Below are 25806 nucleotides of genomic sequence, written 5' to 3' on the forward strand. Positions count from 1 at the left end.
ATGTCCTGACTCGATGTGTGAGAGTTGACAGCCTTCTCCTGTCTCTGTGAGTTGAAAGTAAGGTCTGTCCTGCTGTATGTGTATGCACATGGGCCAGGTCACATATCTGAATGATCCTGTTGGAATAAATAACTGAGAGGGATTGTCACCTCTGAGAAAGAGGCATGGTTTCTATTTTTTTTGGGGGGGGAGTTGGGGGGAGTCAGCTGTGGGGATATACAAACTGATTTGTGAGTGTGTAGGTCAGGTCTTTGCAGCTGTAGATGACTTGTTTGTTTATTTTGCAATGGCAGAAGATATTACATCTGTGTTATGATACGCTTTATACATACATAGACTAACCATATTACCATCATAAGTCTCCAATGGAACTTAACTTTAAATGTAGTTTTGCTGAGTCACAGTGCCTGTGTGTGTTTCCGTCTGTAATTTTTGGCCCCTCTCTTTATAATATGAATTGATCAAGAGAACAGTGATATTCTTTTTACTAAAACAATGTGGCCGAGAAGCCTGTCTCTGTGACCTCCATACACTGTCTAACTGTTGCATGTTGCACTGTTACTGTAACAGCGAGAGAGAGAGACAGAGAGAGAGGGGGAGATAGAACAAGAGTGGACCATGAGATAAGTAGTGACTGTGAGAGGGATCGACACTATAAGAAAGCATTAAAGCCCTTTTCAGTGCTGAGCGTTCATGTGCATCTGTCTGCTTGTAAGCCAAAAGCAGTATACAGTACAAACTCCCTGGGCAGCCAGCTGAGTCGCATCAACACATCAATGAAGTAGAGAGGAGGACGCTTGGTACGGCTCAGGGAACACCATTCATCAGCTTCCTCCATCCAAACCATGCTCCGATTGTCCCGCCCGTACAACAAAACCAAGCCCATAAACCACAGTGCACCAAATAACACTTGACAGGCAGGGTGCAGAAGGGAGAGAGAGTAAAGAGTGTGTTTGTCTGTGGTCCACAGTGTTACTAACTGCCTCAGAACAAAAGAGGAGAGAATAGGAAAGAGGAAGGAGAGAAAGTGCTCGAGACAAAACCATGTCAGCTGTCCCTCACTCATTTTATACAGTAAAGGCCCAAAGCAGATGGGACTTGAACTCATAGGCGTAATTTACTGCACTGGCCAGTTTTGATTATTGGGAGGGTTGTAACCCCCCATTCCCCCCCCCCAAAGACCTATTATAATTTCCTTTTCACCATAAATTGATGCAGAAAAATTCACCAGAATGCAGGAAATTGGCATTCAAAATTTCAATTTTGCTCAAAAGTGGAGATCTTAAAGGGATATGCCACCATTTGTTGAAATAGGGCTTATCACAGTCTCCCCTAGCTGTAGATAGGTGGGCCAACACATTTTTTGTGCATGCATTGTTTTAGTCCGGTGCAACACCGGCAGCGCCACCGCTAGTTAGCTTAGCGTAGTGAATGGAATCCTATGTTGCCGGTTAGCATGTTGTGAGTAAAAGTGAGCCAACAAAAGACAAAAAAAACAACTAATTACTTGCACTGAGACAAAAAATGCATTGGCACACCTATCTACAGCTAGGGTAGACCGTGATAAGCCATCAACAAACGGTGGCATATTCCTTTAACATTCCAAATGTTGAACCCAAAGTTAGGCCCTTGCTTGAACTGATGATGTCAGAGAGTCAGAGAGAGATGATGAGAGTCAAAAAGAGGAGGATAAGTCTCCATCCTCCTGTTTTAATGAGCACTTTTAAATTCAAATCATATCAAACTAGAATTACCGCCTCACTGTTGCATGCCTTTGCTAAACAGTCAAGTTGCTGTTTACATCCATGTCTGCCCAGATTCATATAATTTACTGAAAACTAGTGGGCACCCAAAATAAGTGTGGCCAATTCAGTGACCGACCAAATGTGAAATATGGTCATAATCTCCCCTTCTGTTCCCTAGGTATGGCATTGAATAATGGCCAGAAAAGCATTTTTGCAGAACATAATGATGTCACAGTGAATATGACCTTTGACCATGGGTTGAGTATAAAATGTCATCACTTCATTATTCTATCCTGTCAGACAATTGTGTGAAATGTTGTCATAATAAGTAAGGTTCCAGTTAACTAAAATAGAGAAGACACACTACAGTTTTTTTTTTTTAAATATACCTTGACATTGCGGTGTCTGCTTGTAAGGTACAAAGCATTCATGTAATGCTGGCCCTCACAATCACGTGCCTCCAGAAAGCCCAAAAAATAAAAAGAGCAGGGGTGTCGAGTAATCGAGGCAAGGGGCCCCATGTCACCCACCTATCTATCAACATAGTGGCTGATAAAAACAACAGAGGATACACATGTGATGGAAGCAACCATTCATTCAAAACAAACACACGCCATCTTATGTGAAAAGCAGCAACAAAATGGCATAATGTTTTAAGTGTTACTGGTGCTCAATAAAATATCTTGCCACATAAACTGCTTTGATTCACATAAAGGTAGTTGGTAGGAACATGCAGTGATTCACATTTTATTTTTGCCTGAATTTCCCAAATTAACTTAAAACTTGGAAGCATTGCCAGAGTGAGAGAGAGATTTAGAATAATCAAGCAGTGACTTAAGCATCTGCTCTATCCTGTGTCAGTCGCTGTTGGAATAAAAAGGAAAGATAAACAAAACCTGAAATAAAGCGCATGAGTGCAAACTCATTCAAAACTGCAAAAATACTGCTGAGCAACCTCGCTGCCTCCTTTTTGTAATTTATTTTTTATGAACAGTATCTGTAATTAATGCCTCTAACAGCGTGTTAATACAGGAAACTGTGGTTTCTGTCTCAACAAATCCAGCAAACAGACAAAACTATAATAACTGGATCCAATTGTCTGTCAAGTGTGTGTGCGTGTTTGTGTGCACCTGCAGGGCTTCCAGCTAGCCAAAGGCAGGATCGTTCCTGTTTACAAGCTCAGCAGTGAGAGCCAGTTCCCAGAGGGAGACACACAAACAAACAAAGAAGCAAACACACAAAGACACACACATGCACATACCTTTGGTAGTTTTAAACATGATTGTTTATTACGAATGCCTGTGTTTGTGGATGTCTATATGTGTGCAGAGAGAATTTGTGTGGCTTTTTGCTGCTGGTGTACATATGCATCACTTTCTCCTCTCCTGTCACCCTCTGCTCCTCTCTAGTCTTCTTCCTAAATCCATCTATTATCTGATATCCTCCTACCTCCCTCATTCTCACATTCTCTTATAGTCTTCCTCTCCATTTCTTCATTTCTCACCCCTTTTCGCCCTCTCTGACACCCTTCTCAGTCATTTCCAATCCTACCCCTCCTGACCTCATCTCTCCTGTCTCTCTGTCTGTCTCTCTGTCACTCCGTTCCTCTGTGAATAGATTTTCACTAGACTTGACCTCAACAAAGACAATTGTCCTGTTGAGTACACACAGCGGACCGGGAACTACAGGCTACGGCTCCACAGCCTGTCTCCATGCCAGGAGGCTAGTGGATCCCATGGCTATCCACTGTTATTACGGCCCTGAAAACAACTGGCTTATGCAAACAGGGAGCCACGGGACTCTCGAATGGAATATCTGACTTACATGGATGGATACACACATGCATGCGTGTACAAACACCCTGATAGAGTGGCCAGTGGCCACTAAGGGGAGCAAAAAGGTTACATGTTTGCTTTCTGCTTTAATCATTATGCCACTGAAACCTTACTTGTTCTGGAGAAGCCTATTGAGCCTAATATACTCAATTTCATGTGCACAGAATCATGTTACCAGTTGATTTTACAGTGTATTTACAGAGAGGAAATATTTTACACCAATTTAGACTGCTGAACTGTTCCAAATTTGATCTCATCTAGTTATTTTCATATTTTGTTGAGGCTCCCAAGTGTCTCGGTTTCTAACCATCTTCCAAGAGGGAAGGGGGCTGAGAGAGACAGGGAAACAGATAGAGGTGAGAAAAATGAGTAGGGACAGGAATAGAGAAAAAGACAGAAACAAACATTTCTCCAGAATGGTTTGCGTCTGCTCTCAATTTAGGATGCTCTCTTCAAGGCATTTAATTGTAGGTCTTTTTATGACTTTGGGGCCTGAACTCCAAGCAAACAACACAGAACCACATCTGAATCCGGACTCCACCCCAACTGCATATAGATAGGATGCCATACATAGTCATGTTATACTTTCCGTTTTTATCTGCGTGATTTTTCTATGGGAATGAAAGATGAATGTGATACATGCATTCTGTAAATACAATGCAAGTGACATTATTCTAAGGACAGAGAAAGAGATAGAGAGAGATGGACTTACATACTAACTTCCTGCACTCTTTGTCTCACACAGTTAGTCACTCACTTAAAAATGTGTATGTAGCATCTGTGAAATCATCAATGGATTTCTGGAGGAACGGTTTGCAGTGTGAAAGACCGAGACTTCGTTCAGTCAAGAAAATTTGCTCCCAAATATATACTCTTTAAGCCCACATATCCTTTCAAAGTTTTCATAATCACCACCATGACAGCCACACATTAGAAAAGATTAAAATAGCAATTGAGAACATAACGTCTTGTAGGAAAAAAAATGTGAGGAGCCCCAGTTTCTGACATTTCCTCATTAGCTTTAGCATTTGACTGCAACGGTTGACTTTTGGAAATTGCTCAAAAAACACAATCCGCTATTTTCACTTAAAACTGAAAAACAAGTATTTTTTACTCAGAAATTAAATCCTGTCAGCACTTCCTAAAGTAAGTGGTTGAGAACACTGACAGCTCATTAATCTGCCACATCTTACCCCTGAGAAGGAAAATAAAGGGGGGTAAAAAGTATGATGTGACTGACCATAAATAAGTGCATCTGCTTAGGAATCAGTGCAGTTACATCAACATTATTGTAATATATAAACCTCTTCATAACATATACCAGGATAAGAGAAAGGAGAAAAGGAATCCAAATGAAGGGAGCATTCCAAAGATTCCTGACCCTCCTATTCCCATCATCCAGCTGCAGATTAATCCATATTGACGGGCTGCTTAAATATTAAATGCTTATGGGTCACTACACTTTTTTCATGGCCAAGAAGCTCATCTCTCACTGTCTGCACAAGGATGTCAATAGGAAAAGGGAGAGATAACTGGATTGTTTTCTCCTTTAATCACCCTCAGGACCCAGGGTGAAGTTCAAGTGTTTGAGGGCTAGAATAACAAACAGTTTGTACAATGCATAGCTTAAAACAGTGCTGGCACTTTGTCATTTGCAGCGACGTGGGAAATTCAAATTAACTTAATCGTAAAAACACCTTATTTACGGATCATGGAAACAGGGCATCACAGAGAGCATCTGCTGCTAATCCTATGAAGTATGAACTGCATACACTGACGGATAAAGCTACTCATGCCTTGAGAAAAAAAACAGTGAATTAAATGGTTTCCACGACAAGGTGACACAGGGCCAGCCAGATACAACAGTCCATAGCAGTAGTATTCTCCTTCTGACACAGTATTTTCTTCTTGGTTTCTTCATTGTTATCAGCTGACTACCGTTTCAGATACACAGTATAAACAGACTTTTTCTGTTACATATTTAGCTTTTGTCCTTTACAATCCACAAGCCACACACCTGGAGAATGGGCCAAAGTGAACATCATGCTATAAGCAACGCCATGTCAGCTCCAACACTTAAATTATCACCTAATCGACCAACCGAGGACAACAAGGCAACTTCTCATTCAATCTCAAGAGTGAAAGGAAGGTTATGAAGTGCTAGAGACAGAGGCTTGGGAATAGGTGGTGATTCTTTACAGAGAAAGCTTCACTACAAGCTTCTTCAGTTCATTATTTTCAATAATTCACACAAACGTTGTATAGTAGGGGACACAAGTAGTGATGAATTTACGTCATAATACCAAACTCTCCAACTGCTCTCATTTCATCTCTCAATTATAAGCAATGTTTATAAAATGACTTTAAACAACTCAACGGCCAATAACAGCCACAAGATTACATTAAGATTGATTAGAAAACTCACCAAAATGACTCATCGTTCATGTCATATGAGATAATCGGGGAAATGGGGACATTTTTATTTTTATCCATGTGTGATCAGATTGAATGTGCCTTGGGATTTTATTGCATTAAAAACAATAGGACTGGATTTGAGAGTTATTTTAGATTATATAGTCTAAAACATGTTCATCATGATTTGTAAAAATGAACTACCGTCTCCAAGATGCAAAACCAGAGAATTTAAGACATAAAACTGAGATGTCTGATCTGGTGCTATTTCAGAGATAAAGAAGAATGAATATAATATAAGACGTGTTTACTTGTGTGATAATCAGGTACAAGCTGTTATCCTTTAATCATTTAATCGTATTAAATAAATAACAGTAGAGAAAGCCGATGAGTCAATATCAGGAAGGTGCTTGAAATATTCATCAGAATCACTTTATAAAAATCCAATGTCTATAAAGGAAATGAAAAATGTAATACATAAGAATAAAAATGCCCCCTTGCTCAGTTCCATACATTCAGGGGTTTTGCTGCTACAGCTCTACTTGGTCCGGTATGAACAGTATCATATGGGGGCTGAAATTACTGAGTCATTTGACTGACATGAAGACTCTTCTCTACAAGTGCTACTGTTGAACTATAGCATTTCCTACCACGTTAAGTGTCACTTGCAGTATGGCCTCAGTGGCCAAATGCTCAGCAAAAGTTACACGGGTGGATTGTTGCCACTTTCAAAGGTTCATGTCTTCACTCTGTGATCTAGGGTTCTGGGAGGGCTTTTAAAAGCAACATATGTCTATTATTAAATTGAGACGTATTTGTCTTTTATGTTGAAAAGCACTGGCAGTATGATGCTATACCCATAGCTCTTCTGTTCAGCTCCTCTGATAGTCACACACCCCCTGCATGTAAACACAAACCTTTGAACCTTTGCAGGAGGAGAAGTGAGACCACATGACTCACATGCATTCATTAGTTAGCTTGCAGACCAAAAATAGAAAGTTGTGATGCTGTCGAGAAGCAGCTCTAAGTATAGAGCAGAGTTTAGTGGCAGCCAAATGCTGTCATTGGACCATACAAGTTTCACCAATATGATAAATGCATTATCATGTGGGTAGTGAAACACAACACATTAATGCACTTTAAAATGCACATTATGTAGGTGGTTGTAAATACACACACACACACACACACACACACACACACACACACACACACACACAAAACATGTAAAACATTTAAAAGTCAAAAGTGTGGCCTTGCATCACTGTTGCTGTGTGACTTTGTCCACTGTCTAATGTTAAATCATTCAGGCTTGCCTTGTAAAACATAAAATACTTACAAGGTCCAGGAGACAGGATCTGGATGGACATGTCTTCAGCTTGTGTCGGTTCCCTCCGCACTCAAACCAGTCATCTGACCAATAAAGCAAGCAGCATGACAGCACAGGAGGGTTTCCATCTATATATGAGCTTCCAAAGCATTAGATATGGTACAACCTCCCCCTCTAAGAAAAATACTTGCAGGTTTTAAGAATCAAAGCCTTTACGCCCTGCGTTCTTCTCCATTATCAACACTGCAAGTATACACCTTCTTTAGGTGTCACCTTTTGTCAATGGCACAATTTCCACTGCAACATAGAACCACAGGGTGTTAATCAATCCTATTTGTAAGAAGAAAATCAGTATTAGTTCCACTCCATGTGCGTAAATATCTAATGCCTGCCTGTGGTGTCACTGCAACAGTCAAAATGCCACACTGCAGCTATGGATCAAACATTTATCTATAGTATTTTAGCATGAAAAGTATCCGAATTATTACTGCATTTGCAGAGATATGACAATCCTATCACACAATCCCAAAATCATGCACTATTTCATCTTCTGAATGAATGAATGTAAATCAATCCAGTAAAATTTCTTTAGAATGAATTAGCATCACTCCTGACAACCCTCCTCACAACCATCAAAAACAGCGAATGCATCCATCAAAAAGGATGGAGATAGCATTATGGTGATATTCCTCTGTCCCTGGAGCAGCCAAGCATCTTTTATATCCCTCGAGTAAAGGAGCGGCCAGCACGCACCCTTCATGCTTAGCCCCTCCCCCGTTGGCAATCTCTAGCAAGCTATTGGCTGGTGTAAGGGGGAGAGGTTGGTGGCGATTGGAAAGGTGATGGAGCAGAACCTCGCTTTCCTATGCATCAGTGCTCTCCAGGAAAAGACCAGGGTCGGACAGATAGAAAGAGAGAGAGAGGACAAAGATGATGATGTGGGAAATAGGAATGATATGATGGTTGGAGGGGGAGGGAGGTAAATGACGAAGAGAGGGGGGAGAGACTGAGGTACGGAGGAGAGGATACAAGACAAAAAGAGGGAGGTTGAAAATTAGATACAATGCGCTGCTCACATATATTTTTTCCAAACGCTGTCCATGTACAACATCCATAAGATATTTCACTTTCATTACTAATATTAACATCAAGTCTTGCAGAGAGAATGAGAGTGATGAAAAGTACGGTGAATCTGTTGTCGACAGTGCAGAGGAACACACTGTCTTGACTTGAGGGAAAACGCAGTTTGCAACAGATGGAGGCATACAGCATGGTGGTGTATTTATGTATTTAATGTGTGTGTTTGTATATGGAGGGCCGGGTTCAGCTATGCATGCTGATGAGGTAAACCTGTGTTGGTGCTTGGTTGGTGCTGATATATCACTGAAGATGTTTGACTTTGAAAGTGTGTATAACGTGTCTATCCACCTGAAGGCTTATCCTAGATCATTTGTCACTTGTTATTTATTTTGCAATGTGTAGTGTAGACTGTGAAAACAATTATAATATTTCCACCTTGCCCAGTGGATGCCTTCTTTTACATTTTGACATTCTTTCATCAGCTATTAAAGACACTGCAGAGATAAATGATTACATGAATTGTGAAATTTGGGGCTTTGAGTCAAAGCTTATTAAATGGTCAGGAAACCCATTTCACATTACATTTTAATCAGTATAATTCTAATCAGAAAATTCTGATTACATGACATTAAATGATTCAGTAATTAACAACTCCAATAAAATAATTAAAGCTGTGTCCAAAGACCCTTATTCAGTGATATAACATCAATTCAACAATGTGCATGTTCTTAATAAGTAAATTGATCAATATGATCAAAAAGCTCCAGTTAAATGAACTGATGTGTTGTTTGGACAAAGAAAGTTTTCAGATTTCTTTCCACCAACCTTTTTGGATTTGATTGTCTTGTAATTTGCAGCCACAGGAGATATTACTTGGCTAAACAGATATCATTATGTTGATATCCTGTGACAGGAGGATGCAAGCTGTGCTCTTTCTAAAACCAACACAGCCAGTGTTCCACAGCATGATCCAATTAAGGACGTCTGCACGAACACACACAAACATACATAGACACAAAGAGGCACACGGCGAGGTCAGGATGCACACATCCATGTGCACATCTGAATGAAGTGCATGCACAGAGACACACAAACATGACACAAACATGCTCGGTACAGAGTCCTGTCTCTGTGTAAGACACCACAGGGAGTCAAACTGGCTTTCCTCTCTTTCATCCCATCTCCTCTGTGTGTGTGTGTGTGTGTGTGACTGTGTGTGTGTGTGTGCGTGTGTGTGTGTGTGCGTGCAAGATTTCCAAAATTGCTGCTGTCATGAAGAATTTCGACTTTTAAATCCTTTGAAACAAATAACATGCCACGTTGCAATTAAATTATAAATGAAATAAAAGAAAATCAAAACAAGGTCATTTTAAAGTGCCCATATTATGAAAAAAACACTTTTTCTGGGATTTGGGGTGTTCTTTTGTGTCTCTGGTGCTTCCACACACAAAAAAATCCATCCATGCTGTTTTGAGTGAGATACGGTTTCTGAATGTGTCCTGCCTTCAGTCTCCTAGTGAGCTGTTCAAAATCGGCTGTGACATCACAGTCCGAAATGAGCTGGCTAACCACAACCGTTAGCTCGTAGCGTTAGCGTTAGCATGCTAACGCTAATGCTAACGCTAGCATGCTACGTCGTTCTCAATAGCAAAGCACTGCTACAACACACACAAGTTCCCCATAATCTACAAAAGAACTACTTACATGTGCGCCCTCATTTAGAAGTCTCCCAGCTAATCCTGCCTTGTAACTGACCAAAGTTGGAGAAACAGGCTTTCTTTTCTCTCTAGAGTCTCTAGAGTTAGCTAGCTGACATGATCTACATCTGAGCTACTGCGCATGTGCGAGTGCAATCAAAGATAGTACAGAAGAAGAAGATGAAAAGAGGTCTCACTCTGTAGCTAAAACAGAAACCAGGTGAAAAGAGGATCTGCAGCAGTGAGAGAGAGCTGTGCAGTACAACAACAATATGGTGTTTTTTGAAAATTAAACCATGTAAACCTATTCTGGTACAACCTTAAAATACAGTTATGAACCTGAAAATGAGCATAATATGGGCGCTTTAAAAGGCTGTCATGTATTTGGACATTACAGTGGATACTTTACAATGTCCCTTTTCCATAGTAGTAAATACATAATGAAGTCCCAGGGTTTACATGCCATGCTAAACCATGCCGTAACTTGTCTGTTGTAAGACCTGGTGTCAACCTCAGACTACTATGCAAACCCCAGTGCCACAGTACAAGCTTCACTGAGAGTTATATCAGTCGTAAACTGTGATCACACACTGTTTTGTAGACACAAGGTGGATGGTCAGAGCTTGTATATAATATACACCTTCATGCATGCAAATTAGGTGACAGCACCTCACCTAACCGGCTTTTCAGCAAGCCAAGTTCAAAAGTATTTCAGTCAACCTCTTGGTTAAGCTGTGATATTACTGAACACGCACCTCAGGTGCTATACAGGAAAGGATATGGAACCGTAACTTACATTATAGCTAAATACTTTATATGGTTCAACTTATGTAATTGCCTACCATCTTTTGAAATATATAAAAGGACAGAGAAAGAGAGAGCAACTGAGCGAGAGAAAAAAAAATGGTGCAAGAGAGAAAAGAGCGAAAGAGAGAGTGAGTAAACAAAATACACTTGAACGCACACACCACCACATCTACAAATACACCATATTGAGTTTGGTCTTCCCCACCCTGGCCTCTGCAGGGGAGAATAAAAAAAAACAAAAATCCAATGAACTCCAGAGAAAACCACTGCCTCCGCTAGTTAGAAATGTGTGTTTGTGTGTGTGTGTGTGTGTGTGTGTGTGTGTGTGTGTGTGTGTGTGTGTGTGTGTGTGTGTGTGTGTGTGTGAGTGAGTATGCCTGCCTGCTTGTTTCCCCACAGTGCACATGGTTAGCATTCAAAGCCCAATTCAATAGGAACCACACAGAAAGCTCAGTATGGGTAGAAGATGAGAGACTGAGTTCACAGCTGAAATAAACTGAACAGAAACATATGGAGGAGAGGGCTCCCCATCTCTCTCTTTTCATGTTCAAATATACATTATTTTTAGCCAGCAAGACAAGGACTGCAAATCGTTCTCATCTAATTCACCATACTAAGCATGCTAAACATTATCAGTGCAGCAAGAGATCAGAATCATCCTGACTGAACATGCAGTTGGCTACTGTTGCAGATTATCTTGGACTGAGGGCCATATCTGGGGAACAGTCCAACTATTTACTCTAAGCACGCTTAGTCTGTAAATCCATTTGCAGGCAACAGTGTTTTTGGGACACTTGTGATTTTGTGGTTAAGTGTCTTCTACAAAACCCATCCAGACTATCAAACATGTGTATTGAATAAAATGTGTGTGAGCCAGTCTTATGTATGTCCATAGCTAATGCAGCTCTAGTGTTGGTAATGTAAATTAGTGCACCTTCAGAGTTCTGATAACCCATTAGTACAAGTACAATGATGATGTTGGCAGAAACGCACAGACATAACTCGGCACTTAAGTAAGGCCTACAGGCTTCCAATTCTGTGAATGAATTCTATTTGCACTTTCACCAAACATCATAAACCTACATCATTAGTTTGGGACCACTGATCGTAATGATTCACTGCTTTTTCCTTGTTTTAGTCTTATGGGAAAGGCTGCACATCAAGACTTGTTGATGTTATATCAGAAATGGCTGTGTGTATTGTCTTTATTCTGGGCAAGTTATCTAGTACTGCCTACTGTAGCTTTGTTTTGGCCAAAGATTTGAGTCTGTCTAAATTATTGCTCAGCCTATATTAGGCTGCAAGTAACCATAGAAACAATGATGAGGATTTAAACTATGTTAATGGTAAAACTACCTGATTTGACTTGGTTAGAAAATTCCAATCCGCCAACTCGCTGGCATTCTCGCTTCAGCCTTTATTTTCTATATTGGGATACCTTGTCATACGTTTTGCTAACTCATCAACCCACACAGACAAGGCGATCTCTCTATATACATGTAGCTTTGAGTTCCCACCAGTATACAGTCATGAACAAAACAAGTCTCAGCCCTGAAAATGTTTCTCAAAACATGTTAGCCAAACAAGCCAAGTTTAGATTAAAAAACAGGAAATACCCAGTTGAGGTTATGTCAAATCCTTTGAAAGGAAGCAACAACAAATCTAAAACCAGCACATTTCATAGAGGCAAGACCAAACATTACAACAGCATAGATGAGCAGCACATTTAGCTATTGTAGAAAAAGGAAAAGAAAACTCTAAAAATGCATACACATGGTTGGGAGGAGCCAAACAAACAATAATACTTTCCCACTTAGGGATCAAAATAGCCAGAAAATCAGTGTATTTATTTGAATGTTTGGTCAGCCTTGCTGAGGGGGTACACTCATCCACTACACACACACACACACACACACACACACACACACACACACACACACACACACACACACACACACACACACACACACACACACACACACACACACACACACACACACACACACACACATCCTTCATTCACACAAGAACAAATAATAAATGTTCTGTTTTGGCCTATAGCACACTTTGTGTTTAAAATGTGCCAGATCAGCTAATAAGTGAAAGATTCATTAGTCTTCTTCTTTTCCCCAGAGGACTTGCACACCTGCAATTTCACGTTACAGTACAACAGAATATTTTAGAGAATTTGCTAAATTGACATTTAATTCAAAGGCAAGTTAATTTTGTAGAGGATCTGAAAATGAACAATGAGCAGGAAAAAATCGGGTCAGAAATCAGCCAGAAATGGCCAGTACAACCTGATTACTCTGATTTACAGTGAGCTGCTCGTGAATTTCTATTCCGATTTCAACAAAAATATACAAAGACACACCACTGCAGCCTTCATTTTTGTGAGTCAGCCTCAGGGATGAACTTCAAGGGTTTTTGGGCAAAAGGCCTGTGCACAGGATTTGGCTGGCATATCCAAATCATTTCCCATTGACACCCATTCAAATTCTGGCAAGTAGGAATAATAGATCAAGCTGTCAATTTAAAAACAGCCTGTAAAATGTTCATCCCTGAATGACCCAATTGGAAAACATCAGGTCAAAACAGTGTCGAACACATAGGGCTCACAGAGGGAAATAGAACCCAATGATGTTCGAGCGATCACAACAATTGATGTATGATTGATGTGTCCCATCCATTACTGACACTCTCCTCTTGCTTCACACTTACGTGGCATGCACAAAAAATCTTTGAAGTTGTTTTTTTGTGTTCATTTTTGCTATTACAACTCAAACATACTTTCTGCCACTGTATGACAACTTTCCTGGCACATATTACACCAAGTCTGTTTAATTTAAATCAGACTTTCTATGGAAAAGCACCAAACAGGCCCACATTCATTTGTGCATACCCTTATAAGGGTCACTTGACTTTCCTGTTTATAACCCCAAAAAGAGAGTGACTTGGTATATTTTTAGTATGTAGGTCCTGGGGGTATTAGGGATGTGACCCACAAGGTCATGGTTGCTAGCTGATGCCACAGACAGGCTTGAGTCTAATGGGATTCTAGGCAGAAGAGCTTTGATGGAACACACCATTTTACTTAAAGAGGGCATGGTACATGGTGTTCTTGGTGTATCAGCTCCGTATCCCTCTTACACACAGAGTGGCGGAGTGGCAATCGGGAGAGTCGGGACTTTTCCCATTGGGCCAGTAGTGTTTCGAGGCCGTGAGGGCCGGTCTGATAATAGTTAGACATTGCAAGCAACAACGCTGCCCGCTGGTCAAACTGTGCAGACTCTGCTCAACCCTTACGGTGGGCCGCAGCAGCCTCTTATTTCAATACAAACACAGGCTAATCAGAAAGCACTAACGGTCACAACCATGTCTAGGATTTTCAGAAATATAGGGGCATCAGTGAGCGGCCCCTCCCCAAATGGCATCGCCCTGGTCGGCCTATGGCGTAAAGCCATCGGACACCTTTTTTTTTTGTTGTCACGTTGGGAAGTCTACGTTAACAGACAGTGTGTGAGTCTGATGATGGAAAGCCAAAAAGAAAAGGGAAAGGTGGCGCTGAGAGGAAAAAAAGGGATTGTGTTGCTGTGCTGTGTGCTGTTCATTCATTCACCATCCGAACATTCATTCCCATACCTTGGTTCCCACTTTCGGCTTGAATTCTATTTTGATATTTGACAAATAAGAATAAGTGTAATCTTTTTCCTAATCACTGACTGGCAAGACACATATATAGGGATGTTTAGCATGGAGCAATGTGCATTCTGCTTCGAAAGGAGATTCCTAATTGGTTACCCATGACTGTGTGACAATCAGACCTACCTGAGGTTTGACCTGGGCCATCCAGTTTGGATTCACATTTTGGAAGAGAGCAATCTAAAAAGAGACAGGGAGAAAAAAAAGAGGAAGTTTAATGAAGGAAATAAAGGGAAAGGACTGTCTTGTGACCTACTGAAGCAGTACCACAACCTTCACCATGTTTTAGTGTCAGAAGTTAGAGCTTTGTGATTAACAGGGTACAAATGAGAGAGTAAGCAATTGTGGAGCAGCTCTTTGATCTGAGTATCTGGATAGTCCCTCCCTGAGATTAAACACCATTAAACATGCTGCACGTAGATGCATGTGCACACACACATACTGTAAATGTGCACTCACATGCATGTAATGCATGCTTTAGCTGAACATGAGCTGGTAAAGACATACTGTGCACTTAAAATGTTAAATTATCGAGACTATAGATCTGTATGCTCTCACACACATACAGATTTATGCATGACTCTTACCACACCAGCTGATAAGCGAATTAATCATTTAAAGATACCAAGTAGAGTACATATCTGTATCTCTAATGCCTGAGGAATCATATTCAGGGAGATGAAATGTTAAGAATATTCAACCAGACCTGGAAAAAATCAGAGATGTGTGTCTGGTGCTTGGTAGTCTAAGCTTGTAACATTAGAGGCAAAATTGGGTCCTGTCTGGCTGCAGTGCTTGAATCATGGGCGTCAGTTTTGGCATCACGATCAATTCAGAATTGATTAATTAATAACGACTGGCTCATTGTGGACCGCCTGCTAATCCAATAAATTATACATAAATAAATAAGGCAAAATGGCCATGTTTCTTTTATTTTTTCTTGAAAAAGAGACGTGGGAAGTGTTCTGTGCTGATCACATTGACCCTGAAAATAAATAAAAGTTATATCCTGAATAAAAGGACGCAATGAAATTTAGATACGTACTGACATGCATCTTGTATCTGACAAACTTTGTTTCTGGGTCAGTCAACAGTCGGACACTACAGTGGCACGAGATAACAGAGAGGAGAGGCGGGGAATGAGGAACGGGGCAGCTTAGCTCTTCTTTGCTCTGACTTCCTCTGGCTGCCTTTCTGAAAGGAGCAGCCTGGCATATGCTGCTGCCTAACAAGGATTACAGTAAGCACCTGGTCACACACTATATGCTTCATTTTATACAGGGTAGAATGGATAAAGTGTTTGGTCCAGTGAATAGTGCTTATCCTCTAACATAATTGTTGAGGCCTTATGCGTTCAGCATCTTTTTCTTGATTGCAAGGTGTGTTCGAAACTTAGAAAAAGTGTGTGAAAGAAGTTACACATTTAACTCTAGTGAATGTTCAGATACTCTCTAACACTATTGTCAGTGTTAAACCATCTTTATGATGTATAGTGACTAGATATTGTCTGGAGAAATCATGGCCATCTTATGCTGCCAGGCAGGGATTAGGTGGCAACATGCTCATATGGACAGAAGGAGTCTGTGAAGGAGAGACGGTAGAAGTAATCTTCTACCAAATAGGGTGACAGAAACCGTGTGACCGCAGGTCAAAAACAAGTGACGGAGCTTTCACTTGATCAAGATCAAGCTGTGAAAAAATGTTTGAAAGGGAACATATACTAAGCATTCTCTAAAAATCTTCTCATCTGAGCTGCATCTACACCTTGTGAGGATAACAAACAGATCAGATTTCTATTTTATTTCAACAGTACAGTTTCAATACAGGGTCAACAAGAAGAATCTAATGTTCAGAGGTGGAAACAGTGGAATGCCCCTTTAGAGAGGATGATTTGGAAGGCTGTTGAAACAAGTTTTTATAACGAAGGAAAAATCAGTAAGGGCCTCTTTCTTCAAAGTAAAGTGGAACTGTGCTCTTTGTTTCACAGGTTTATCTATCAGTAATGAAGTGCGAAATATCAAATTCACTTTATTTTCTTTGATGTGCAAATATTTAGTGTTTCATTGGCAACAAGTTGTAGCCAGAGCTATGTGTGTGAATGCTAAACCAACAAAATAAACAACATTTAGCGATGACAGTACAAGACAGGACAGTTCAACACAATTGGCAGTATTTCTTCTGCAAGCCAATACAGTAGGATGGGATGTGAAGTTTAATCCTTAACCTATTTTATCTGAGGCCAGAGAGGCAAAGCGTCAGTTTAGCCCTCCTAAGCCAGAAGAGCACTGGGTTGGCACTGTTCATGCGACAGGGATCAGAGCCTACTGCTGTCTTCAAAGCAAGAGGGAAAGATATAGAGTGTGGTTTTGTGGGTGTGTGTGTGTGTGTGTGTGTGTGTGTGTGTGTGTGTGTGTGTGTGTGTGTGTGTGTGTGTGTGTGTGTGTGTGTGTGTGTTTATGAGAGAAAGAGAGACTACACAGTTCCTGTTGGACAGACTGAGCACAGCTGTTGACAGAAGACAAGCAGTCTTAGGCAGCACACAAGCTCACACATGTATGTAAACATACACTGCAGGCTGTGCTTTGATTTTACCAAAGCTGAGTCCATGTTCTGCTTTGTTAATTATTTTATTTTTTTCATACTGACTGAAGTAAGGCCTTGGCTTGCAGAGAAGTGCAGTAAAGTGCATGGGTCTGGTATCTGAAGTTGCAAGGATGCGGCTAGAGGTGTGAAAGTGTGCTATTTTGTGTGAGAGAACATAAATTATTGAAAGTTATTGCTACACTATCAACCTCATATAACATACATACATAGCATAATACCCTAAAACTAAAGAAAAAGCCCATTATTTTTCACTCTACACAATGACAGAAAACTGGCTCACTCTTTAACCGACTTTATAAATGAAAGATGTACACACTTGCCGACACTTAACTCACTGACACTGCACCTCTCTCTTAAGAGGAAGTTCTTAAAAACTGTGTGTCTCAGAACTCAAGGGGGGGCATGGCCTCATGAGTCTGTGGCTGCTTTTTCAAAGTGCTTTTTTCAAAGGAGGCACAAAGCATTGTGGGAGGCTTGTGACTTCAGATACCAGATCCAGATGCTTCCTTGGTTTAAGCTTTAGGGAAAGGAAGAGGAGATAGGGGAGGAACTGTGAAAGACAGGGAGGATTCAAACATCTGCTAAAGGGTCAAAAGAGGGGAGAAAGATCAAGGAAGGAAGAATTAGGAATGTGGTGGAATCCTGGCAAACATTTTGTCAATTAATATATGTTTATACAGTGGTTTCCACCAATGCTAAAATGCTTTTTCAATGCTTTTGGTTCCAAAAGATGACATAACACTGTGAAAATGCTTTGCTTTTTTTGGGACAATGCACTCTCCTTTTAAGATCTATGCTAAAGCGTTGCGGCCAAACACCCTAAACTTTATGTTGTTGTTTTGTTAAGGTGGCACACACCTCTTTGGTAGTCTGTAAAAAAAAAAAAATCTCATTTACTTAATTTACAAGCAAAGGAAGGCATGCATTGTGGTGAGAATCACATACACAAGACCAGATATTACAGAACAAGATCATTATTTGAATATATGACAACCCTGAGAGGCTAGGTATGAGGTAATGATGGAAGGCTGTGTGGGAGAGGAGTGGAGGAGGCGATGAAAGGAATGAAAAAGGATAAAATGAGAGGAAGTCTGCAGTTGATTGACAATAGGTTTCTCTCTTATCAGATGGGGGATTTGCAGGAGACACACAGACCAGCCCACAGCCTATTTTTATGACCCGCAATCCTCCTATGCCTCCATCCCTCGTTCATTCAATCCATTCCTCCATCCCCCTCTTCCTTGCTTCCAGAGCTCCGGGCGACATGGGTGGGATGTAGTGATTTATACCTCTGTGCATGTGTGTGCGTCGTGTGTGTGAAGTAATGAGGCTGTCCCACAGGATACATTTCCCATCCTACTAACACATTACCAACCTATTGGAATTCCTGATTAACGACATAAGGCTACCAGCCAACATCTTTCAGGTATATCATGTGTTATCAACTGATCCCAACCATGATGGCTGGAAATTAATTATCTTTATCAACAGTGTTCATTTTACTACTTTGGTTAGTTTTAGGTGATATAGTTAAGGGCCATAAATAATTGTATGTTCATCACTTTACATAATGGGAAAGATCTCTTTAATCATAGGCACAATGTAGCAGAATGTAACATAAATCTAATAAGGTAGGATCATTGCTCTGTATAGTTTTCACTGAGGTCCTCAACAGTAGCTCCTGACTGGTCTCAAGTATATCTTGAGATTGAGTTCAAACTGTCCAGAAAATGAATGACAAGCTAAAATATTTGACCAGCTTCATTAGAGTTCAAACTAACTGGAACGTATCTGCACATTGTCTCTGTGTTAAAGAAAAGAGAACCCAAAGTCTTTGTGTCTTCAAAGTGACCCCTGGTATTGATGTACATGGCATTTTACAACAATCAATAATTTGGTGAGATGCAGGGGGGTTACATGTCCGTAAAATGTATTACGACTCTCTCGAAAAGGTCGAGAGTGAGATCGATCAGCCCAATCCGGCCGTAAAATAGGTAATTGCCTTACCGTGCTACCTTCTTGATTGGCTTCTTCATAAAACTCTCTAATAAACACTAAGAGAGGAACGAGCTATAACAAGCATCCCAACATCTGGTCCTTATTGGGAGCATACAGTATGCTTTTTATATAAACTCAAGAGAGGAGGAGAAAACTGCCTCTTCTCACTCACATACAGAACACTGGCCTGGAATCACTCATTTTTGGTATGCTGCGAACTGCTTATTAGCCATGTGGCCATTTGTATTTTATGATTTTAAGACCAATGATTTTCATGATGTTGGTCTTTTTTGTGAGAGAAGTTCAGGCACATACACACCACATCTCTGATTTTTTTTTATTTGAACAGTTAACTGGTTAACTTTGTTTTTGCTGATTGAGTTATGTGGTCTGTTTCAGGTGAGATTGAACCTAGACATTTTATATATACATTATTTATGAAAGGAAAACATTTTACTGTGCGGTGCAAGAGATCACAGCTACGACAAATTACAGTATGCAAAAGTCCTTTTTGCTTATTTTGTGCCCATGTATTTTGCAGCAAGCCAAGGAGGGGTATAACATGCAGCAAGGGTCCCAAGGCAGGAATCAAACCCGTGATGTTGCATTGAACCTCTCGGCTACCAAGGCATTCCTGCCTGCAAGCACTCTTATTTCGAAGGCAAACCAGTTGCCGCAAATGAGTATCATGATGACATCTAGTTATTTTACTTGGGATTTGCAGAGATTTGGAACCATTTGATTTAGAGTAACTTATCACATATACAATACAAATAATGCCATTATTTTTATTTTGTTATTTTGTTTACTTTGTGTCAATTTGACACATACTGTACTGATGTATTGGATTGTTGAAGTACTACCATGCTGATCACAAACGAATATGCTTCCAATCCTGCTGGTGAACTGAACTACTGACAAATAGAATAAAAAAAAGGTTTGGCCAAGAAGCCAAACAACTTATCAGCCTGATGATCGTAATGGCACTTTCAGTTTAGCCAGTTTTTGCCAATGCAGATATTGCTATGCAGGAGTTTATTATTGTGTACTGCATCTGTCATATAATAAACATGCATGTTGTAAATATGTTTTACAATAACTATATAGATTTATGTCTTTCAAGCTTGTCCTCCGTTTCTCCATGAGTTGAATAAGTGAGATAGCCGACTGTGCATGCGGGCCCAGGGGATTCAGCAGTGCAGGCAATGCCAATCTAAGCTTATAGTCTTTAACTCTGACCAACTGCCAATTAGGCTGCCCCTGGATGCAACTGAACGGTTTCAGCCTCATGAAGAGCAGAGTAGCCTACATTTTGAAGGGTGTGCTCCACCCAAGCCTCAGCTCTATAATTTGATGAGTGAAGGCTTGTTTGTCCCTTTAAGTATGTCATGTCCTCCTTTTCTGAATCTCGCTTTCTTTTCCCTCTATTTTATGTTTTTATTTGCTTTCTTGACCTTACTTCTCCGTCTTTACTCCTGTCTGTGTCCCTTCTCAGTACACATGCGTCTTTGCTTTCCCATTCACCCCTCTCTCTCTCTTTATCAGTATTGTCCATCGTACATTATACTCTGAAGATGCATACTGCATGGCCTGTTGAAGTCTTCTTCCTCATCTACATGCTTATGTAAGGTTTTTGCTTAAGTATGCAAGACAACATTAGGTCATTATGCTTTGATTGACTATGACTGTGCTTGAATAAAATGAAGACTCACTGTTCAGTGATTTGGCTCTCATTACAGCCTGCACTGGCATAGGTCAGTGGGTTCACTTTGGGCACAGAGAGAACTGCCTCACTGCGTTGTCAATACTGACACTGCCATTGCTGATGCTAATGTCTTGTTTCCTCAATGCAAGATGCACTGGACAACACGCTGATGAATAAAGCATGCATAAAGAAGTGCAACAAACATTATTGGTGTTTATTTAGTTGTTTGTTTTTGCTTTAATTTGCTGTGAGTCTAAATTGAGCCTGCGCTTTGAGGCCAGCTACAAAGTATTTTTTTTTTTTAAAAGCATAGGGGTTTTACAACCTGTCTGTGCATTCAAGTCTTTCATAATTATTCTCAGTAGAACTACAATGACAAAGCAGAGGTAATTACTTACGCTCCTGCCTATCAATTATTCTCCTGGTATAAAAAAAATCTATTATTTAACACTGCTGACTGCAAATACACTCATACATGTACAGATGAAAGCATGTCTGCATTAATAATGAGTAGACTAGAAGCCAGTTACATACAGTAATGTATGAAACTGGCTTCCAGCTGCACAGTTTACTTCAACAGTAGATATTTGCAACAAACCTAAACCCCATCCTCCATGACAAATGACCACTGTCTTATGATCAGTGTAGTTATGACTGCGGATACGGCTCTTACGCAAGTTGTTTAGACAGTTATTTAATCTTATTCCAGCATGCAGTACATCTGGCTGCTTTTATGTCAATTGAGTTTCACAGTGCAGTTTGGTACAATAATGATATTGCACAGGTCCTGTAACTTCATTACACATTACTCAAGAGACCATCTATGAATTAATACCTTTTAAAAATATACTATTGTGCAAATGTTATTTTTGGTTTTGCCAAGAAGGCTTTCTTCATAATGCTCCTAAATATTTAACAATATAGCCATTTAAAGATGTAATGCATCACTTGAGTGTCACCAGTGACTACAGGATTTTAGTTCACATGGAGCTAACGGCTGCCAGGGATGAAGCTAAGTAATAGACAGTAGCTCTGCAGTGCAAAAGTTGACTCCACATTAAGGTATGCTGAACCATCATATACTGCAGTAACATGCATAACAGTCGCACAGCATTTTCCCAACATGCTTTTCAATCTACAATACGCTAGAGGCTTTGGGAAAGTTGAAGGCCAATTATCAATAACAATGGCTGGATCTGGTGTTGGTGGCCCTGCATAGTGATCCAGGGTACCATAGGGTAGACTTTTGATGACAGCATAGGAATGACATGGGAAAGAGGTCCTACAGGGGACAGACACAGATCAGAATATAATTCTATTTATTGGTAATGCATGCATTGCACACTCTAAAAAAAAACTATGCACATTAATGTATTGATATCTAGAGGGGGTATTACAGTGGCCCTGAGAGCTTAAGAAGATGAAGATGTTTTCCAAATGCTGCACGTGTTGTCAAATTGTTAAATATGTTTCTTCATTTGCCTGTGTCTGTCTTTTTGCATGTTTTCTTAATATGCAGTGTGTTGTGCTCTCTGGGCCAGAGGAGAAAATGCATGTGGATGTTTAGAATAACATGGAGAGGGCTATCCTCATAGCCTGGGTAAACCCTGACGAACTTCCGGCAAATTTGAGATTTGCTCTGCAAGTCAGTCTGGCGAAGAGCCCATTCAAACCCAATTCCAATGTCCCCAAAATCAAGGCACCAATCACAACCGCTGAGGAGGGCTTTACACCAATCACAACCGTTGAGGAGGGCTTTACGTGACGGCGATAGCACAGCGACAGCGAGCAGCTTTTTGTTTGCATTCAACATGACGGCTACCGAGGCGCAGCGTCACCCGGATCGTTGGTCTGATTGGTTGAAGGACTATCCAATGCGCCCAGAGACATTTGAGCGGCGTCCGTTGGTGACGCCCCTTTGGAAATGAACTGTCAATGAACCTTTCCCAGACCCACTCTCAGTTCAGCTTTTCTTAGACATGAGTAGGGGGAGGCGCCAAGGAAAAAAGGTTGGGAACCACTGACTCAGACATTCCAGAAAGTTCCTCTACTGAAATGTACTCAGTTCATGATTGCTGCCAGTGCTGCTGGAAGATATATTTGACAGCAATATACCACAACTTTCAGACTCATCCTATTACACGTATTGACTGGGTAACTAGGCAAACATCTAGTTATGAGCAACTTGCTTTGATAACAAATTACCCAATATTTCAAGTTGGGAACATGCTGCTAACTTGCGTGGGCTCAGAGCAATCAGCAGTATGTTATTGGGTTGTGATGCCTCACTTTGAATAATGCTTGATTAAAGTCCAAATCCACTATCCAAACAGGAAACAAAGGGGTACTATCATCAACTGTACTCAAAACATAATTAGATATTATGTGTCTAACAGTCTACCGATTATGCTATTTATAAACAACTAAATATAGTTATGAAGAGTGGTATTGTACTTCCATACTGTAAAAGGATTGTTTTACAAACACATTCAAAGCTGGGGTGATATTTGCCTGGACAGCTGAGCATGACGGGACGATAAAGGCAAAAAAATTTTTTTAAAAAAGAGTAGTTTCTGTCTTCAAAATGTTCAAGAAAGCAGTTTAATATTTCTCATCTTTGACCAGTTGCAATAATTTCGGAATTGGACTTTAAGTCACGGAACGAGCAACCTGGGAGAGTGACTCAGCAGCTGAGCTGTGATCCACAGCATCAGTGTGGGACTCAGAGATGGAGCTCCATCTGCTCACTCAAAATAATCAAGCAAAGAGGAACATGAAGTATTTTCAAGGGCCGATAAGAAAATTATTGATCTAGGTAAATAAAATAAAAACAAGTGCAGGATCAAAACTAGGACATTGAAACACTTGGTGCTTTGAAGGAAATATTAATAAACATCCAGTCAGCCAGCTTTGTAGCTACAAAATGACATTTGATTATCCAGCCAGTCAGTAAGTCTCTCACTAAGTCAGCCTCTTAGCAAAGCAGCTCAGACAGCCAGTCAGTCACTTTAGGTCTTGTTCAGTAGAGGAATCTGACATATTCTAGCCTTCACTGACTAACCAGGGCACCAAAGTGCATCCAGATCCCGCGCAAAACAAAACACACTCACACATACACAGAGCCCCAGAAATAAAGTGCTTGGGATCAACTAGGATGAGCAGCTGTGTGCCAAGATTTCAACATGCAACAAGCTGGCAGCAATTAGGGAGCCTTCTGAAGAGGCTACAGGGAGCGGGCTGGCCATTACTACTGGTCCTTCACAGTGAAGCTAAAGGAAAGATTAGGATAAATAGTATACATGTGAACGAATAAATGACATACATATCATGCTATGTTTGGGTAAATTGCAGATATATGTGATTGATAATACTTAAAGTAAAGTATAAATAAATCACAGATAAAATGTTTTTAATGTTAGATTAGGCTAACTTTAGGCTATGAATGATATGTTTCAATTAATTTAATACATTTAATGAAGTGATGGAAAATGTATATAAATTTGCTAAATTAATGAACAAATTAGTTAGTTAGGGTACAGTCCAATTAAAAGCACATTAAGTGTGGTGAATGGGTGGATTCATTGATTTGTTCATCTTTCCAATATGTCCATCTTTGTGTGCCACCGGAGTGGCATGAAGTATAACACATTAATCAAACAAGATAACTAGACACTTTTTAAAAAATCAGTTCTAATCTGAGCTGAAGACATGCAGGTATTTTACATTATTCACCATTTTAGTTTCCCATGCGTTTCTCTTCATAATCATATCTTATAACAAAAAAAACCTAAGGCCATAACCTATTTCTGTCTCCATCGTGAATACTGTATGAACTGTGTTTGCCACTATATAAACATCCAAGCAATCCAACTTCACTGTGAGCCAACTTTCCAGCCTGATACAACACAGCTATAGGAAAATACATTGGCAGGCATCCAACCAACAGTAAGAGAGACTGCAACATTTGAATACAATCCCCTTTGACAACATTCCTCACAGTCTAACTGGCAGAGGCAATTTCCAGAAGAAAGTATGGGATTTAAAAAGTATGTAGTATACATTTATGCATGTTGGCTACAATTATTGATTCATATGCACTACACATGCTGTCTGTGTGTGTGTGTGTGTGTGTGTGTGTGTGTGTGTGTGTGTGTGTGTGTGTGTGTGTGTGTGTGTGTGTGTGTGTGTGTGTGTGTGTGTTCTAAATGTGTGCAATCTGCGGAGATAGTTAACAGCAGACCCCCAGGCACCAGGTGTCACAGAGAGAAACAGCTGAGAGAGAGAGAGACAGCTGCTTCTTCTGGTATGTATCAGAGGTGGTCCCTCGCTAATGGTGGCGACATTATTTCCAAACACCGGACTTTTGCTTTAACATGTACCTTTCAGAAGCTGTAAAGGCTCTCCCTGTCCTCCTAATTCCTGTGTCAGATTGGGTTAAAGAGGCATTTTATAAGGCTAGAACAAGTGGGGGCTTGATGGTGGATTCAGATCCAGGAGGGTGTTGGCTAGAATAAGAAAACAATATCTAATCCAAACACATAATGATGAGTGACAGCTCTAAAACACTGACATTCACTTAGAAATGCGTGTTATACAGGTTTGAAAACCAAAACTAAAGCACATGTTGATGGGGAAACATTGTATGATACATTGATGTACCAATATTACAGTAAATACATACTTTCCTATAGGAATATGATATACACCATAATATTACAAAGTCAGCATTGACTATAGGCTACCTGGTAAAGGATTATTATCATTAGAGTAAGAATAGTGTAATGTAAATTACACCATGCACTTACAACAATACCTAAGATAATAATGTTTCTCAAGCACAAAGTACATGACAAAAGTCCCAATGTGTTATTATTTGGCTGATATCAGGCAT

General features: G+C 40.2%; 1 protein-coding gene across 1 annotated transcript in view; it reads right to left on the reverse strand.

The window, feature by feature from the left end:
* The window catches only part of triob (trio Rho guanine nucleotide exchange factor b), a 118315-nt gene that overhangs the window by 91490 nt on the left and 1019 nt on the right, over positions 1 to 25806 (reverse strand). The window contains 1 exon segment of the mRNA XM_039805510.1: positions 14735 to 14788. Within this exon segment, the coding sequence (XP_039661444.1) occupies positions 14735 to 14788 (54 nt within the window).

Source organism: Perca fluviatilis, chromosome 7, assembly GCF_010015445.1.
Source record: "Perca fluviatilis chromosome 7, GENO_Pfluv_1.0, whole genome shotgun sequence".
Taxonomy (NCBI): domain Eukaryota; kingdom Metazoa; phylum Chordata; class Actinopteri; order Perciformes; family Percidae; genus Perca; species Perca fluviatilis.